At 56.7% G+C, this 16,361-nt stretch overlaps 3 protein-coding genes across 3 annotated transcripts; 2 read left to right on the top strand and 1 right to left on the bottom strand.

Moving 5' to 3' along the window:
• Nucleotides 1–523: 523 nt before the first annotated feature.
• On the top strand, nt 524–5,806 carry CSUI_000706 (ap2 domain transcription factor ap2iv-3). Its single transcript, XM_068060937.1, has one exon. The coding sequence runs from the start codon at nt 1,275–1,277 to the stop codon at nt 4,869–4,871; it is 3,597 nt and encodes a 1,198-aa protein (XP_067927085.1). The 5' UTR covers nt 524–1,274; the 3' UTR covers nt 4,872–5,806.
• A 792-nt stretch (nt 5,807–6,598) lies between these two features.
• CSUI_000705 (dna pantothenate metabolism flavoprotein) lies at nt 6,599–10,161 on the top strand. The gene is made up of 3 exons (XM_068060936.1): nt 6,599–7,444; nt 7,984–9,294; nt 9,931–10,161. Exons 1-3 carry the CDS (start codon nt 7,259–7,261, stop codon nt 10,009–10,011), a joined length of 1,578 nt encoding a protein of 525 aa, XP_067927084.1. The 5' UTR covers nt 6,599–7,258; the 3' UTR covers nt 10,012–10,161.
• Nucleotides 8,242–16,111, bottom strand: CSUI_000704 (mrp family domain-containing protein). The gene is made up of 11 exons (XM_068060935.1): nt 15,659–16,111; nt 14,603–15,189; nt 13,688–13,875; nt 13,212–13,539; nt 12,642–12,798; nt 11,801–11,924; nt 11,531–11,599; nt 11,122–11,204; nt 10,337–10,575; nt 8,644–8,811; nt 8,242–8,356 (listed from the first exon to the last, which is right to left on the bottom strand). The coding sequence occupies exons 1-9, from the start codon at nt 15,696–15,698 to the stop codon at nt 10,532–10,534; spliced, it is 1,620 nt and encodes a 539-aa protein (XP_067927083.1). The 5' UTR covers nt 15,699–16,111; the 3' UTR covers nt 8,242–8,356; nt 8,644–8,811; nt 10,337–10,531.
• Between the last annotated feature and the right edge of the window lie 250 nt (nt 16,112–16,361).

Raw genomic sequence — 16,361 nt, 5'->3', positions numbered from 1 at the left:
TGGAAAGAGCAGGCAGTCTTTTCACTCCGGAGGTCGTGCCATGTGTGAATGGCCGGTCAGGGCGACATAGTGGCTTCAAGTCCCAGTCGAGTTTCTTTTCCCCGTGCTTCCAAAATGTCGCCCTTCTGGGACGACGCTGGCCCTGTTTTTCCCGGTCTCGACGACGCACAGGTGTTCACGAGGCCCTTCTTCAAGCTGAGTGATAACTCGCTTGCGGTTTCTCGACCGCACGTACTTCACGTGGAAGCTGGGCTTCTGTAAAGCTAAAAGCTTCTGAGCAACGCTAGCAGGCAGTAGCTGCGAGTGCGAGGAAACGCGCAGCGAGAAGTGAATGCTGCGAAGTGAATGCTGAGCACTGCACTCTGGACTGTCAAACGTGCGACGGTTTGCGAGAGAACATTCTGCGGCCCTGTGCTCTGCCAGGAAGCGACACCCTCCTGCCAGCCTGCAGCGTGTCACGGCAGCACGTGCAGGCCCGAAGCGGGTGCCCCCGTGTGGGGCCATGTCTTCCGTCGGCGGCAATCGACACTGCCTCGGCCCGACAGCGAGAGGGCTGGTCAGGAAATGTGTACATGCCTACCTGACCACCCTAACCCCGAAGGGGCTTTTCCCAGGCTTAAGCTTTTTTGCAAACGCTATTTCTTTTTCTGGGCTGTCGACTTCAGGACGGGCAGCCCGGCACGGGAAGATCTTCTCAGCGCATTTCCCTCTGTCGACGCGCAGGAGGCGGCGAGCATCGTTGCGCGCGGTCCCTTCGTTTGGCGCCCCTAGGCTGCTAGCGTACACACCTACTGAATAGAAAGCGACACCGGCGGCCGGTCAGGTGTTCTTCCCTTCTGATAACTTTACGCGTGGCGCGGACCCAGGGCTGCCGCCGAGTGTGGTGCGCAGACCCTAGCATTCCTTGGTCAATGACCTCACATCCTCAACAGCGGTGAAGCCGTGTCGACGTGCAGGGGAAGACGCCGGAGGCGAGATTCTCACCATTGCGGTGTTCAGCTTGCATCCCCGAAAGCCAGCTCCGCAGTATATGTGGCCACCTCGGAAGAGAGAACAGAATACAGCCCTTTTGTTGACCCTTGCGACTCCGAAGAAGTTTTCTACAGAGAAGACAGCGGCCCTTCCCGAAAAGAGTCCCTAGGAGTGTCCCTAACCCAGAGGTGCCAGAGCTCGGAAAACTGTGGACCGCGTCAGCGCCGCCTCTGTTCAGGCTAAAATTCTTCTCTGGAAGCTGTGAGAGCAAAGCAGGAACCAGCGCTCCCGGTTATACTGCTATGAGCGGCGGCACTCAACGCGCAGTGCCCAGTCCCAGTCTCGGTGAGGCCAAGCATCCAAATGAAAAACTAGCGGCAGGCAAGATAGAAGCCTCGGCCGCGGCTGCCGGCATTGGCGGTGATCTTCTGAAAACGGCGCCGCTCACGCCTGCAGGCAGAGAACCTCTCCACACGGCAACACGCTCTGACCAACAAGGACTGGAAATGCAGGACAGGCCCAAATGTGCCGAAGCTGTTTCCTGTCGCGCTTCATGGCCTGCTGCAGCCCAGGGTGGGGAAATGATCACTCACGGAGGCGACAGCCGCTCTGCACGCATTGGGTCTCCAAGCAGTCCCCTTTCCTCCTCCGCGACCACATTGCCGCAGAGAGAGACAAAAGCAGAGGACGCGTCACACGTTAAAGAAGAGCCTGCGAGCTATTCTCGGCTCTCCTCTAAAGAAACCGAGTGTTTCTGGAGTGAACCGGGCAGTGTGGAATGGCACTCCTCGAGCTTGGAGACGGTGGCGGAAACCCTGTCCCGCCAGTTCGTTGTCTTTAAAACCCAAGGATCTGACGAAGGGAAGCCAGCTTGCGAACTTGCGACCGGATCATCCGTTTCACACCGCGCTTTATCCTTAGCAGCTCCTCCACGGAGTGATTCAGCCTCCACGCTGATGTCGGACTTCGCGGCTGCCAGAGCAAATGGCGTTTCCGAGATGCAGACTGAGGAAGCAGCAAAGGATCGTCTCTGGCAGGAGCGTGCACCCGCTTCTCGCGCCGTGCCGTCGCAGGCTTCTGAAGACGCCGAGTCCCCTGAGGCAGTCGGCAGCAGGTTCTCCGTGTGCGAAGACCAGCTGGTCACGTCAGCCCCTTTGAGTTCTCCAGTAACAACCGACACCGGCCACAGTCGACAAGAAGTCAAAACCGCGAAGCACTTCCCAGACTTGCAGCGCCGTAGCGAAGGCTTCCCGCACTTCGGGCAGTTCGGCAGGTTTGGAAGCTATGTGGCGCAGCGGTTCCCTGCACAGCACATCCAGCATACTCCTGCTTGCCGGTGTAGCCTAGCCTTGCACCTGGCGGAGGTGGAATCGCGCACAGACAATCCATCCTTCGGAAAACTCAGAGTTCCCCTGCGACCTGGTCTTCACACTTGCGACCGGCCCGAGGAGCCTCCTGGATTCATGGGGTCTGCACGGCTTCAGAATCATCCCTGTCCAGTGAAGCAAGCGACTGAACAACCGCCACACGCTCGCGCGCCGGGAAGGCAAACTCTGATTCCTCCCACTTCCCCGTGTTCCAGCATCGAAGAAAACCCGGGCTGCCAGCAACCTGCAACAGAATCATCCCCGCGCAGGTCAGGAGAGGAATGTACTCGCGGCGCGGAGGAAGTACGGGCCCTCCTTGTCATGGCCGCGCGTGAGTTTCCTCCGTTTCGGGGTGTGTACTTCGACACGCGACGAGGAAATCTTTCCTGGAGGTGCAGCTGGAAAGTACACGGCAGGAAACGTAGCCGCAGCTGGAGCGTCATGAAATTCGGGATGGAGAAAGCCCGTGCCAAAGCAATTGCCGAGCGACTCAAACACACATCGGTGACCTACGCGGAGAAGACGGCATCCAACTCGAGTGTCGAGCCAGGCCCGCGCAGCCGCCTAGCGACAGAACACGCTAAAACAATCCTGCTCTACCCTGACAAGCACCATGGCTCATTAGGTTCTTCGGATACAAGACCTGACGTGTTTCACGAGAAAAACCTGGAACGAGCTTCGTATCGACATGACAGCAGTGCACAACCTGCGCAGGCAGCTCAAATCAATTGGCGGCCAAATCCCCGGCAGAATTCATCACAGGCCGGCGGGCTTAGGGGGTGCTGTGGTCCCAGCGCTATCACCAGCGAGGCCGGAGAGACGGGCAGTGGGGCTCCTGGCATTGGGCAGCACTGTCCTGAGGGGCACTTGATACCTGGCCAATGCATCGGCAATAGGTCGAAGTCGTGCACGACAGAAACTAACAGCCCCGGTGTCGGAAACTCGCTAGGCGAGTCGCAGATACCTCTAGACCCGCCAAGCTGCACGTATTGCCTGCCAGCCCTTGTAGCACATGGAAGCCCCTCGCTCGTCGCATGGGACACTTCGAGAGGAAATCCGGGCTGGCCAATTAGCTGCGGAGAACCTGGAGCTCTCATGGTGTCAGAATGCCCCACCCTGCTTCCACACGACGGTTTGCCTCGCTGCAGTAACTCGCGGGTCAACACGTCGCACCGGCAGGTGCTGCGTTCTGCAGAGGACGTGGACGCGGAGCCCGACGCGGGACAGACGAGTCGCCGGCGTCCGAGTGTGAGTGCCGCTGAGGAAACTGCTGCAAATAACAATGGCAGCGAGACCTCCGCCTCGACAGCAACGGGATCGACTGTAGCGTGGGATGTAGTTCAGGAGAAGGATCAAACCCGCGCTTCGGACACCCCGGGAGTAACAGTGGGAGACCGCAGCTTTCTTCGTCTTCAAGACCCAGTACATCCGTCTTCTCCCCCAGGTAGCTTCTCAAAAGCACAAAACAAAGGCGCTGTGGAGAAACCTGCTGAAGCGGCGGAGTGTCCGCTCGCTTCAGTGCAGAGAGCATCACCCGGGGTGCCCCTCCCACGTGGCCGGTGTGCGTCCCCAACAAAGAAAGAAAGCGATTCCTCAGTTTGCGCACGGCCCGACCAACCCCCAGTTGCTTCAACACCTTCGTCCTGCACTGACAAGAACGGAGACCCTTGCTCTGAGGTAATAGTACCCGATAGTGGCCATGGTTGTACCGAGATTCATCGTTCGGCGCCCGACCAGACGCGTGGGAGAACGGGGTCTTCGGCGGATCGTCACTCGTCAAAGGAGGGAGGCACAGAAGCTGTCTTGGAGCAAAGGGACCGGGCCGCCGTACTAAAAGACGAACCCAGTCAGCCCACCCAGGATGGTCGGTGCGCGGCGCCGGAAGGGGTATCATGTTTCTCTGGAAGGAAACCGCTAGTGCAACTGCGAACTTCACCAGCTGTTGAGGTGCTTGAAGCATCCCCCCCCAGACGCCACTGGTCACGAACAGGATACTGGGACGACAGAACTGATTTGACCGGGAGCCTGCCAAGTTCAGCACGAGGCTGCGCCTCGGCTGTACAAGAGCATCCCGGCTGGGAGCAACTCCGGTCGCTGGACGACGGGCCACCGGACTTCTGCGGAGACCGTCTTGCCATCCTGGATATTTTGGAAGATCTTAAAGCAGCGTCCATGTCTTCACTAGACGGGATGGTATGGCTTGCTGTGCCGACTACATTCTCGGGGAACGGCTACATGCTGAACAGCGCACAAAGATGTCGGGATTTCCCAGAACCCAGCCGTTCTTTGCCGTGGTGCCTTCGGACCTTGGAGTCTCTTATCATGGACCTACGCAAGGGCGACGTCAGCCACCTGAAACCGCTCAGAGTCCTTCTGCGTGGCTGCTTGAGTCGTGGTCTCCCTTGTACCCTCTCCAGGCTCGAGCAGCTTTCGCTCCTTGCAGCTGTCCTTACTTTGTGGGGCAATCGCGTCAGTGACCAGACCGAGGAGGCCCCTTCAGAAATGCCACTGTCTTCAGTGAAAGGGACATGAGAGTGTTTGTCTTGCCGGCCGAAACCGCTCGACCGAGTCCATCAGCTAGTATCACTTGAAGTCGAGGCCGAGGACCCGCAGTCCCCGGCAGCGGTCTTACCCGTGACAGACGTCGCAGTTTCGCACGGCCGCATGGTAGTCCACACCGACAGTTCATGAAACGCCTGTCACCGCAGGTAGCTGACCGAACACAGCTTCTGTCCATGGGGGAGGGGGGTCGCGGAACATCTCACGGGCAAACTCGCCTCTCGTCTTTGTCTCCCACGTCGACAGTCACACTATGGGACTCAGATGCGTGATGCCTTGAAGGGCGAAAAGTGTCTAAAGCGAGTCAACTCTCGTCGGCCGCATTGTTCACTGACCCACTCGCGCCGGGTCCGAAGTTCTCACCGGGAAACAGATGGCTGCGGTATGGGCGGGAGAACCCGGACTTTTTGCTATTATGTGCTCCTAAGGTGTCTATACTTTTCCCTCCCCTGTACACTCTCCGGGCGATGCGGTACCTCGTTTGCGGAGTGATAAGGAAGCAGGAAGCCGTCAAGAGGGTTTACGTTAGAGTGTCTGGCTGCAGCCGATAGTACCGTGCACTCAATGCGCAACCGCAGAAGCGGAAAACCATGCGTCCGGGGATAGTCTTGAGCATTCCAGAGGCGCCACGTTCGAAATTCGGAGTGTGCCACGGCAAAAACACAGTATCTGTATAACGGGGAATTACGTAGTAAACATGGACTTGGTGTGTACTCGAGTGTTCTGCCATAACCTACATTTACGCTACAACAACCTCCTCCACTGTTTGACGTCCATACCTGGCCCTCGCGGTCAAGGGCTGTGCTACCGCCTCTGTTCTTGAGGGCTTAGGCCATCCTTCGTGCGAGCGACGTTGACAGCACTTGTGGTGTCTGCTGCGTTTGCGCAGTAGCTGTTTTCCGACGAAACCTCGCGGGCAGATCGGGTCCCTACGTCGAGCCGCACGAGCGGCGGTATTTCAGTAGCAGCACCCAAGAAAAGGCCCTGGGAGTGGCAGTCCCTGGTTTGCCTTCTCTACAGCCTGAAGGGAGCACGTGAACCACCGAGGTTTCTCGGTTTTCCCCGACTGTCGCGCGCAGTCGTCGCCGAGAGCACCCCAGCCCCTGGATGCTTCTAGCGTGTATAGACCCACGAAGTTGGAGCACTCGTGCGACTGGCAGGGCTGCGGCCCTACCCAAACAGTTCGGTCCGGTTAGACCACAGGTAGCAAAGACAGTGACCGCGCGTCATGGCCCCATTTCGGCGCGGGTGAGCCAGTACAGCCCATCATGTTCGGTGTATCACTACGAGTTGCCACGAACGAATCCTCTTCATCAACCGTCGCCCAAAATTTGCAGCGGCCGGCGGGCACCTCACAGGTACTTAACTCATGTCTTCTCGGTTTAGCTCCCGGGCAACGCCCGTTTAAAGTGCGACGCCTCCTGTCGTGGGGCAGCGCTGACATCACGCTCATACGCGTTCTCGACCGCACACACCTGACCCGTTCAGAGAACACACTTAATCACAACGGCATCGGTCGCGGGGAGCCGCGGGAAAAGTTACAGTTCTGATCTACAGTTCCAGAGAGTGTGCCGGCTGCTCGGCAGTGTTGCCAGTTGCTGCCCTCGGAGTTAACGTCTTCGGTGCACCTCCGCGCAGTCCTGCTGTGTGCGCCTGGTGAGTGCGTTGCGGACGACCGCCGGGTGCCGTCTCCTCCGTGTCTCTCCGTGACTGTGCTATGGATACTTAGATCAGGCCATCCGCATGCATTATTCGCGAACACGACGCATGCCAGCAAACTATTTCCGGACAGTAGCACCTTCCGCCCAGTGTCAGAATTACGACTGATTTCGTCAGAATTCCAGTTGTGTCTCCTGTCGGCGCGCCACGCTCGCGAAATCTGAGGTATTAGCTTCCAGTTGTCGGCTGGACACAGAGTGAAGCTGCTGATCGCTTACGCCTGCCCGACTCGCTTCTGGTGGGCTCGAAAGGCGACCGACATTTCCGGGACACGACTACTGCACCCGTCTCACTAGGGCTCCCTAGTTGTTATTAGGGTGGGCTGGAGCCGTGTGAAAACCTTTCTTCTGTGTTTGAGATGTCTCGCGGGTGCCGAGCTTTCTGCCAGTGAAACTGCAGCCAGCCACACCACTCCGAGTGAGTTCTCTGCTTCCAGCTCATTTCCGGTCAGGCACACTTTGCTCGTCTGACTCGATTTCCAACCAGAAGTACGGAAAACTCATGCGTGCGGTTGCTGATGATGCCCGTGCAAAGCAGGGCATAACGCCATCGTGGAGGCGCATCACGAGCGGTCGACCAGCGCCTGCATCAGGAGAGACTTCGAAGAACCAGCTTATGTGCACTAGGGACTCTCGAGATAAATGGCGGGCGCCGTCTCTCTGGACGCAGCTCTCGCCAACTTCTTCTCCTCTGAAGTCCCTCCGAGTACTCTTCCAGCAGTTCGTCAGCAGGTGTTGAACTTCATTCAAGGAGTAGAGCCACAGGGGGGTGAGCACGCCGCTCGTGTGGCCTTCGTCACCTCCGGCGGCACCACCGTGCCGATTGAAGTAAGTGTCACATGAACATGGCGACGACGAGCTGAAGTGCGTGTGATGGTTAGTTCTCTCACTCCGGTGCAGCAGCGGCGGCACTGTACTCCGTGACGGCCAGGCTGACCCGTCCTTCTCTTCTGTCCGGATAAAGGGTGGGGGACGTTTGGCTGCCTCAAGGAGTCACCCGGATCAAAGGTGTGGCTGGACCNNGGACCTGCTTCGAAGCAGGTCCAGCCACACCTTTGATCCGCAGACTAACTGCCATGCCGTTGACCAGTGAGGGAGTGTGTCTGGCGAGGCCCGGCAGGTAAATGGCCTGGATCGCCTACAGCCGCAAGCCGCGCCAGGGGAAGTGTGTGTGCTGAATCACAACAGCGTGAAATCTCTCTTCAATATAATCGCTCAGTAGAAAGGACTGGTGCTGCTGGTCCGGCCGGCCCAAAAGATCTGAACCCTCTGGTCCCCAAGTGACTGCTGTCCAACCGCGGAGTCGTGTCGGCACGTGCTTCCTTCAGACAGAAAAAAAATGCCTCTGTTGTGCTTTGTATCCTCAGAAAAACACAGTTCGATTCATTTCAAACTTCAGCACGGGTGAGCGAGGTGCGGGCCTCTGTGAGCAGTTTCTTCAGCAGGGTTACTTCGTAATCTTCCTGCATTCGTCCTGTTCTGCGCAGCCGTTTGTCCGACATGTCATTCCCTCTCGACCGGGTCCGCAGCTTCTCGATGATGCAGTGCTTCTACGGTCGCAGGACGTCCAGAAGCATCTCCAGCAGGGAGGGGTATCACCAGTCTGGGTGGGTCCGGCCGGCGCGAGTGAAAGCAACAATTGTACGCGTCCTTGGGGACATCCTGGTGACGGCGTGATGAATGACGGTTCTTTGTGCGCGAAGCGCAGTCCGTGTGTCTCACGCGTCGAAAGCCGTCCTGCTGGGGAGCCACAGAAGTCAGAAACAACGGACGTTTACCTTTGTTTGCCCGCCAGAGGTAGTACCGCAACGACGCACGCACTCGGGACGTACAGATCCAGCAGGTCACGCCTCCTTTGTGTGTCATTTGAGAGCGTAACGGAGTACTTGTTTCTTTGGCGAGAAGTCCTGGAGGTCTGTCGCCCTCTAGCAGACCAGCTTGTGGTTTGCGCCTGCGCAGCGGTGGCAGACTTCTACATCCCTGCCTCGAACATGCCAACCCACAAACTGGACAGTCGGCTCGCTTACACCTGTCAAGATGCTCGGTCCCATGAAAAGCCGCCTTGTGAAAGCTCTTCAAACGCGTTTCGGGGACCCAGGCGTCGCAGTTCTACCGAAGAGGAAACACCTGACCCGGGGGGAATGTCAGGTTTCCAGCACGAAGACGAGACCGTGCAAACAAATGCATTCCCTGCACTTGATTCACGACAGGCAAGGGACACGGCAGGAGATGACACAAAAGCGCGTCCATCACAGACCAACGGGGAAGTCGGCAAACGGGAACAGCTGCCGCAGCTTCACGAAGTGAGCCAAATGGAGCCGCCACCAGGCATGATAACCCTCAAGCTGGCTCCGGTTCCAAAGATGTTAGGACTGGCGAAACAAATCATTCCGCAGTGCTTTTTCATTTCGTTCAAGCTGGAGACAGATCCAAGAGTACTGGCTGCCAAGGCCATGCGATCTCTACGACGCTACGGTGCAGACATCGTTGTTGGAAACCTTTTAAAATCAAGGCACCAGACCGTGACAGTTTTTTCTGAGAACGAGGCGCTTATCGTCAGGGCTCCGTGTATACGTGAGGATCCTGATAACCTGGATACACGAGAAGGGACTCCAGGAACGCGAGGGCGATCTGAAATCTGCGCTCCAGGCAGTGCAAAGGAACATGAGTGGGCGCTGGTAAGCCGAAAATTCAGGCCTCCCTTGAAGAAACAGCAGCTGAATGAGCGGGGGAGCGGCCTTTTTGCGGGCACTGCCCGGCGGCGAATCTAATCATCGGACCTGCCAGCCGTAACAGATTGGATGCTGAGCAGCAAGGGTTCGCTGATGACCCCATTCTGCAGTGTCGAACACCCAGTCAGCCTGGACTGGACTGAATCAACCCGCGTGACCCTGTTTAAGGTAACACCAGAGGCTCAGCGACGTGATATAGCACACCGACTGGCAGGTCATTTGTAGGAAAAAACACGCAATATGCCTCCATGAAAACCTCAGGGGACTAGTGAGACTCTAGAGACAACAGCTGAAGGTACACCGAAACTCGGACTCCTGATCCACGCCTCGTACAGTGCCCGCCTTCACTGACATCTGGTGCTTCCGCGTTTCTGTACGGATTGCCTCTTACTATCCCTGTACACGGAGAAGGCCCGTTCAATTCGTTGCAATGTGGGGGACAGCGATGCCAGCCTCCCCCGAGATACATATTATTCTCGCCCGCCCAAGGGCACTACGTTGCATGTCGCACAGAGGCACGTGAAAATCCCAATTGTTTGCTTGAGTGTGTCCGTGTCCTGCATCCCTTCCTTGGACCCACAGGGACGCAATTCGATTGAACGTCAACTCGTCAACCTGATAGATCAGCGGTATGCGACAAAGCGACGCGCGTCGCCAAATTGACCGAGGAGAGACAACCTACCAACTGAATGCTCTTTATCCGCCCTCCCCCGGGTGAGTTCAACCGAGATTACCCGCTCAATTTGGACGCGTCATCCTGTGTTGAAATCTTGGGAGAGCCGCGCAGGTCACCAGATCTGCGCTGAAACTCTACATCGTGAGGCAAATGCACTGGTGTCACATAACTTCAGGCATCCAGGATTATGCCCGCATGCGTCCTCACAACAGACCACCATTTCGTCAGGGCCAAAAAAGGTAACTTTCCGGACTTCGGACTGTCTTGCCCCAGTATCGACGCCGACTACGCAGCATCACACTGCGCACTTACTCGGAACACCTGGTCACGTAATACCTGCCTGAGTTAAGAACTTGAGCCACACGACGCTGTGAAATGGGAATGAAGTCCCTTGGAATTTTTCGTGTCGTTCGATGAGCCGGCTGTTGACGCCAGCCATCACAATCCCAGCTGATCTATAGCTGATTATTTCCAACCCGTACAGCACAGCCCTTTCTGAGCCAATGTTCACCATTCGAGCTCCGGCGCTGCCGCGAGACATGAATTGGCGCCTGAAGCACAGTTCACACACATCGGACAAGGCTCATAGGGGCACTGTTGTCACGTTCCACGCCTATCCGAGCAAAAGCAAAATGAGCCCCAAGAGCGACAAACGCGGAGACGGCAAGAATCCAATGCTGAAACCAAACCCGAAGATTACCCAAGAATCTCGCAACGCGGTGCTGCAGGTCAGGCTCTACAAGGAAATTAGCACTCGTCGCAAAAGCCCATTCATTCAGTGCACGTGCGCTTATAACGGAGACGAACCTCTCAAGGGAGGGGTGCTGGCAGCCGGCGCCGATTCAGCGTTTGAACAACGCGGAGGCTGTGTACCAAGTTCATATTCCCAAACTACGTCTGACATGCTGTTTTTGCCTGACAGTCAACTCGCTACGCGCTTCACTCGTTCTAGAGTGAGGATTCTACCTGAAAGACTCTCGCCGCTGGGGGCTACCGGGAGCACCAGCCGGTGACTAGTCGCGGAAGACATTCAAATCACAACCTGGATGTTCGCGTAAACTGAAACGACGGCACCAAAAAACCGGCTGCGCCCTTACCATCACCTGCAGCAGCCGTCTCCTCCTCGGCCGCCATACGCTCCAGTGTCTGCACGCGTAGCGAGGTTCTATGACCATCTTTCCTGCAGAAACGTGTTCACCTCAAGGACGCCATAGAAGCTGTACAGCTCAGGACTAAGACGCGTGCACAGCAGGTCTTGATGGGGTCACACCCGGTGTCCCATGTGATACACAAAGAGCCGAGTGTAGATTCCGCTTCTGCCGTTCAGCAGGAGTGAATGCGTGGAACAAACCTGGAAAAGTCTACGCAGCAGACGCACGAACTATCGTAGGGCATCCAATTGCGACCACAAAGTACGCTGAGGGACAGCGGCCACGTGAAAACGGGCGTTCTCTCTAACTAGACCGGCGTTCCGGCGTGTCAGATCTTGCGAACATCCGCGCTCACCATGTGAAGACGAGGCGATGACCGGCAGCCCCGTTTACCTCCATAAGCGATGTTGAGGACGACTTGGACCTGGTACGTCACACAGACAAGTAAACATCTCGTCAAAAATGAGGCGCGAGCGCCTCATCCCCAGTTCTCAGATAGTGGTGTTTCCGAGCACCTGTGCATCGGGGCTACATGAGCTTTCGCTGCCGCAAAATACGGAAAGTCGGCTGTGAGTTGGGAACACTGTTTGAACGGCGTTGGTACATGACCCGCCTGGAGACCTACTGAGCGAAATCTCTCTCCCCCGTGTGGATAGTGCACTCTTTGCAAGTACAAGCATCTCGGATGCGCTGCAGCGGCAGGCTTAGTACGTCGAAAGGGTCGCTTTGTAGTGTCGTACTCGATGACGCTGAGAAATCAGCACAGTGGGATTCCACACAGACAGCACACAGCCTTCCACGGTCACTTACGACCTAAGAGAAGCCATCTCGACAACCCGGTGCCTGCACTTCTGCCGGCACTCGAACGTTCCCCAAGAAGTAGAAGCCGTTAGAGGTACCCAGCACATAGAAGCAAGAAACAAAGCCGCTGTCACCTTCGCTGCCGGCGTGCCTGGATGCCGCGAACTGAAGATGCGCTTCAGTCTATGTACACCGGTCATGCCGATCCCCCCGCAAGTCATATCGTAAATGCCAGTCGAACCCAGTACAGTCGGTTGTTTCTGACTCATGTTACAGAAAGGGCACGCACGGCACGTAGGGAAGGCAACATCTTCAGCACCTTGCCGCAGACCCTGCTTGCCCCTCTCAGGCCGTACAGTCGCTAGCCTGGGGAGGCAGCAGCAGTGCTGGCACTGCCATGAAAGAACGCCAGCAACAGTTCTACGAGGGAGTACACTGGCGAACCGGCGATGCTACCGCAACAGCGGTTCAGCTCTTTGCATTCCGGGCTTCCGGCAGCACCTGCTTGCTATGCCGCACGACAGCGAACGGCGGGGAACGCATCCGTTCTCCGATTGTCCCTGTACAAGGCGCCAACTCGGGGCAAGCCGTGAGAGACCGCTGGCTCACACCGAGGCCACTAGTAAGGCGGGGCGCTACCCTACCCCCGGTGTGGCAGCGCGTACCTGCCCGATCGACAGTATGTCTCGACCTCCTTCTAGGAAGAGCAATTTCGATGTGCGTTTCATCAACCAAGGTGACAGACGGGGGCGACGTTCCAAATCGTAGGCACGAAAGCTCTCGAACAACGTGCGAGCCCAGCTCACGAAAAAGCTGCCAAACCTGCCGGCACACAAAACGTTCCCACAACGCAGAACGCAGCTTGTGCCGCACAATGGCGATTTTTATTGACTCACCTCGCAGCCCACGTGACTGAGCCACGCCATATAAGCGGTCCGTGCCAGGATCCAGCCTGACAAGTGTATAGTCACTGGCAGGTGGCTTCAGCTCGTGCGCACCTCGGTAACTTGGCAAGTGCTGCTGCCCTATCGCGCATTTTCAGAAGCCTACTGTGTCTTCTTTTTCACTTCTGTGCAGTCTCCAGGTCGGTTCGTGAAGACTCTAGCTCACTCAGCACTTCGAAGAGCCCCCCCACCTTTCACCGGAAACAGCTGTCCTCGAACAGGGTCATAGCGTGTCTCGTGGGCCAAAAGACGATGCTCCTCAGGAAATCCAACGCTCCTCTGTCTACTGACCTTGTCAGATTCGGTCTCCTTGCACTGTTCAACAAAAGGGAACACTGCGTCTGTAACGCCTCCAGCGTGTTCATCGTCCCTGTCCTTCACTGACCTCGCGACTCGCAGAGCTGCCGACCCCAGAGAAAGGCGGGGATCCACAGGGAGCTTGATCACATGCGGTGCGTCTGCGAGAAGCGCCAGTACTTCTACACTCTCTGTTTCGGGGAAAAGAACCTGCCTGTGCTGGCACGCGCAACACTCAAAATATGACATATTCTGTACCACACAGACCGTTGGAATGCCAATCTCGTTGAACATCTTGATCCCTCTTTCCGCATCTGCAACGCTGTCAAAACAACAAACAGACAGACAACACTCTTGTTTGTATACCATGGGCGCTGAGCTTCACCCACTTGGGCATTCAAAGCACCTGAGGTCACAATCACTACCCAGGCAATTGCACGGCCGTCTGTACGCTCAACAGCCCATCCCACCTGAGAGCCTGCAATGTAGTGACGACAACGCACGCGTCGATTTTCACAGCCTGTGACAAGGTAATGTGTATGTCGCCCGTTCCCGGAGGCAAGTCGATGACAAGGTAATCCAGCTCTCCCCAGGAAGTTCCAGTTAGCAGTTGCTCAATTACACTGCTCGCGAAAGGTCCTCGAAGAGCTGAAAACCCCTGGAAAACAGAACAAGTCAGTTTGCCAGAGACAGAAACCTGTGTTTCAGCCGGGCCTGCCAGCCTGCTGGACACTGGCACAGTCGGAAAGGCCAGAATGCCGCTAGCACTGCAGCTTCGGCTGCGAAGGCCGGACAATGCTATGAACGAAACACGTTGCAGAGCCTCTACATACTCCCCCTGATAGAGAAAGCACTCCGCGTGTGCTCAGAACGAAGGGCCCGTGACAGTGCAGTGCAGGAAGGCCCCCGTCTTTCCTCCTCGTTCTGAGGTCGACACCGCATCCAGATCAGCCAGCACGAAGCAGGCATCTCCGGCTCGCAGCAGCTGACCCTTTGGTAGCGAAAAAATGAATCGGGAAGTAAACGAAGATGGAGCACGCCCCACGAAGCACCTTCCAGTATTGCCGCACCGTGCAGTTGCCTTCCAATGGGTGTTCTACGGTAGTTGGCACGGGGTGACACAGACTGAGGTGTATTATTCTCCGTCAAGTGCCTTGCCGAGGCCGAGCTCAGAGTTGGTGCCCATCCTAGCTGTGCGGCTGCCTAGATGGTCCGTGGGAGGCTAAGACGTTCCACACTTCCACCACACACGGATCGTCGACCCTTATGCGCGAAACAATGGACGAGAATGTGTGACTGAAGAGTTTCACATCGTCAAGTCTGATGTGTCCCGCCGAAATGATTGAATCTTTCCTGCCAGTTCTTCGGCTGGCTGAGAAACCAACCTGAGAGCCTGCGTTGCGGATGAAGCCGTAAGACATCAGTTTTACGCCGGCATGCACCAAAGGCTTCAACTTGGGTGGTGTATGAGCAGGCTGGTCTTCCAGCGAGCCGCCAGTCGCTGTATCCGACATCCGAAGAGACGCAAACCGCTCCGCAGCTTCTCCGTCTCTTTTTTCAAATGCAATCAGCTGTCCTCCCTTCCGAGTCGAATCAGAGGCTGCCAGTCTCTTCTGAGAAGTCTTTGGGAAGATCCTGTGATTCCCCGGTGCTGATGCATTCTTCCTTGTACCCTCGTCCTCGAAGTACACCGTCGTGTCTTTGAGTGGCAGCAGGACTGGCAGACTGGGGCCATAGAGATCAGCGTCAAGCAGGCCAACCTCGGCCCCAAGCTGCTTTAGGGTGAAGGCTAGATTCACAGCAACGGTTGACTTCCCAACACCTCCTTTGCATGACGCCACGGCAACGACGAAAGAAACTTTTTCTAAACCGTCAGGAACCTTCGTCGAACTCGAAGGCTTCTGGCTGCTAAGACGTACGTCCACCTGCAGCGGCAAAAGAGCCCAAAATGGAATTACGGCGCGATGATGCGCTAAGCCAGACGTAAGCAACCAAGAGACGGACAAATTCAAGACAACCGGTCTTACGCCCCCCGCAAAAAGCGGGCCGTACTCCTACGACCTGCTCTGAAACGATTTCCAGCACAGGGAGGCGAAAAGTGGCCACATTTGACGAGCCTTGTACCGACGTGCCGGCGGCGTTTTGCAGCTGGTACTTCATAATATAATAATGACATCACGCCTGGAGCGAGCAAGTTGCGCAGCGCTACCGCCAGAGACTCTGTCGGCATCCCCGTTGACACGGGGGCCAGGGCGGTCACCCAACAGAATGCTCCTCAGACGAACAAGAGCTCCCATGTTTCTAGGATTCCGTGAATACGGTTTTAGCGCTTCCCCTCGTTGCACGCTCGGACCAGCACTGCGAGCACCGCACCAGGCACAGGATTTAGGCTACCATCAGTAGCTCAGGGTGAAGGGCCTTGAGATGCATGGTCCACTTGCCTCCTTGATCCATTCCAAACTCAACAAGCGCGTTTTGCATTGCGAAACAAAGTCATCTTTGACAGGACATGCTGGGGTCGTCAAGCGCAGCTCGAACGCGACTTTACCGCTGTCATAGTCGATGTCTAAACCTCGGACAAACCCCAGGCTGACAATATCCCTGAGCAGATCTGGATCAACGACCATACGCAGCTGATTCAAAATTTCCTCCTTCAACGCGTGGAGCCGCAGGGCCGGATGCGTGTCCCCAGTGGCGGGCGGCCCCGAACCCCCCCCAGCGTCGCTACTTCCCTGATGATAAAACTCGTCGATCCATAAGTCGCCGTCCATTGCGTTCACCGGCTCTAGGCGCCCTGAAAAGGCGCGTTCACAAAACTGGCTGGTTTTTTGAGACTGCTCAAAACAGAAGAAATTCTCAGAATCAACCCATCGATCTGCATGTACGGGTGCATGCGACGACCACTAGCGTTCGGCCCCCTGCCAAACGCTAGTACCCGGCTGGCCCGTCGATGCTAAGGGCGACAACGTTGCAGGGGCTGGGCCGAGATCCTGCCCGGCTAGACGGGATCTCACGTGTGCCGCGCCCGCCCTTGCGATCCCAAGAAGCTACCACAGCTCCTAGGTCCGGCGTAGTTCACAGCTTTTTTGTGCCCTGCTGAAATCCGAGTCGGCTGCCAAGGAAGCTGATATGCCCGCCAAAGCC

Source organism: Cystoisospora suis, assembly GCF_002600585.1.
Source record: "Cystoisospora suis strain Wien I chromosome Unknown contig_280, whole genome shotgun sequence".
NCBI lineage: Eukaryota > Apicomplexa > Conoidasida > Eucoccidiorida > Sarcocystidae > Cystoisospora > Cystoisospora suis.
This window is presented reverse-complemented; position numbering and strand designations above follow the sequence as displayed.

What these genes read in the sequence shown, in the direction of transcription:
- CSUI_000705 (XM_068060936.1), top strand. Translation starts at nt 7,259, where the DNA reads ATGGCGGGCGCCGTCTCTCTGGACGCAGCTCTCGCCAACTTCTTCTCC. An exon ending in GCACCACCGTGCCGATTGAA is followed by an intron (nt 7,445 to 7,983) that starts GTAAGTGTCACA and finishes TTGTATCCTCAG; the next exon opens with AAAAACACAGTTCGATTCAT. An exon ending in AGGAACATGAGTGGGCGCTG is followed by an intron (nt 9,295 to 9,930) that starts GTAAGCCGAAAA and finishes TTGGACCCACAG; the next exon opens with GGACGCAATTCGATTGAACG.
- CSUI_000704 (XM_068060935.1), bottom strand. Translation starts at nt 15,698, where the DNA reads ATGCAAAACGCGCTTGTTGAGTTTGGAATGGATCAAGGAG. An exon ending in GTTTGGAATGGATCAAGGAG is followed by an intron (nt 15,190 to 15,658) that starts GCAAGTGGACCA and finishes CGTCTGGCTTAG; the next exon opens with CGCATCATCGCGCCGTAATT. An exon ending in AGGAGACCGAATCTGACAAG is followed by an intron (nt 12,799 to 13,211) that starts GTCAGTAGACAG and finishes GTGTGCCGGCAG; the next exon opens with GTTTGGCAGCTTTTTCGTGA.
- CSUI_000706 (XM_068060937.1), top strand. Translation starts at nt 1,275, where the DNA reads ATGAGCGGCGGCACTCAACGCGCAGTGCCCAGTCCCAGTCTCGGTGAG.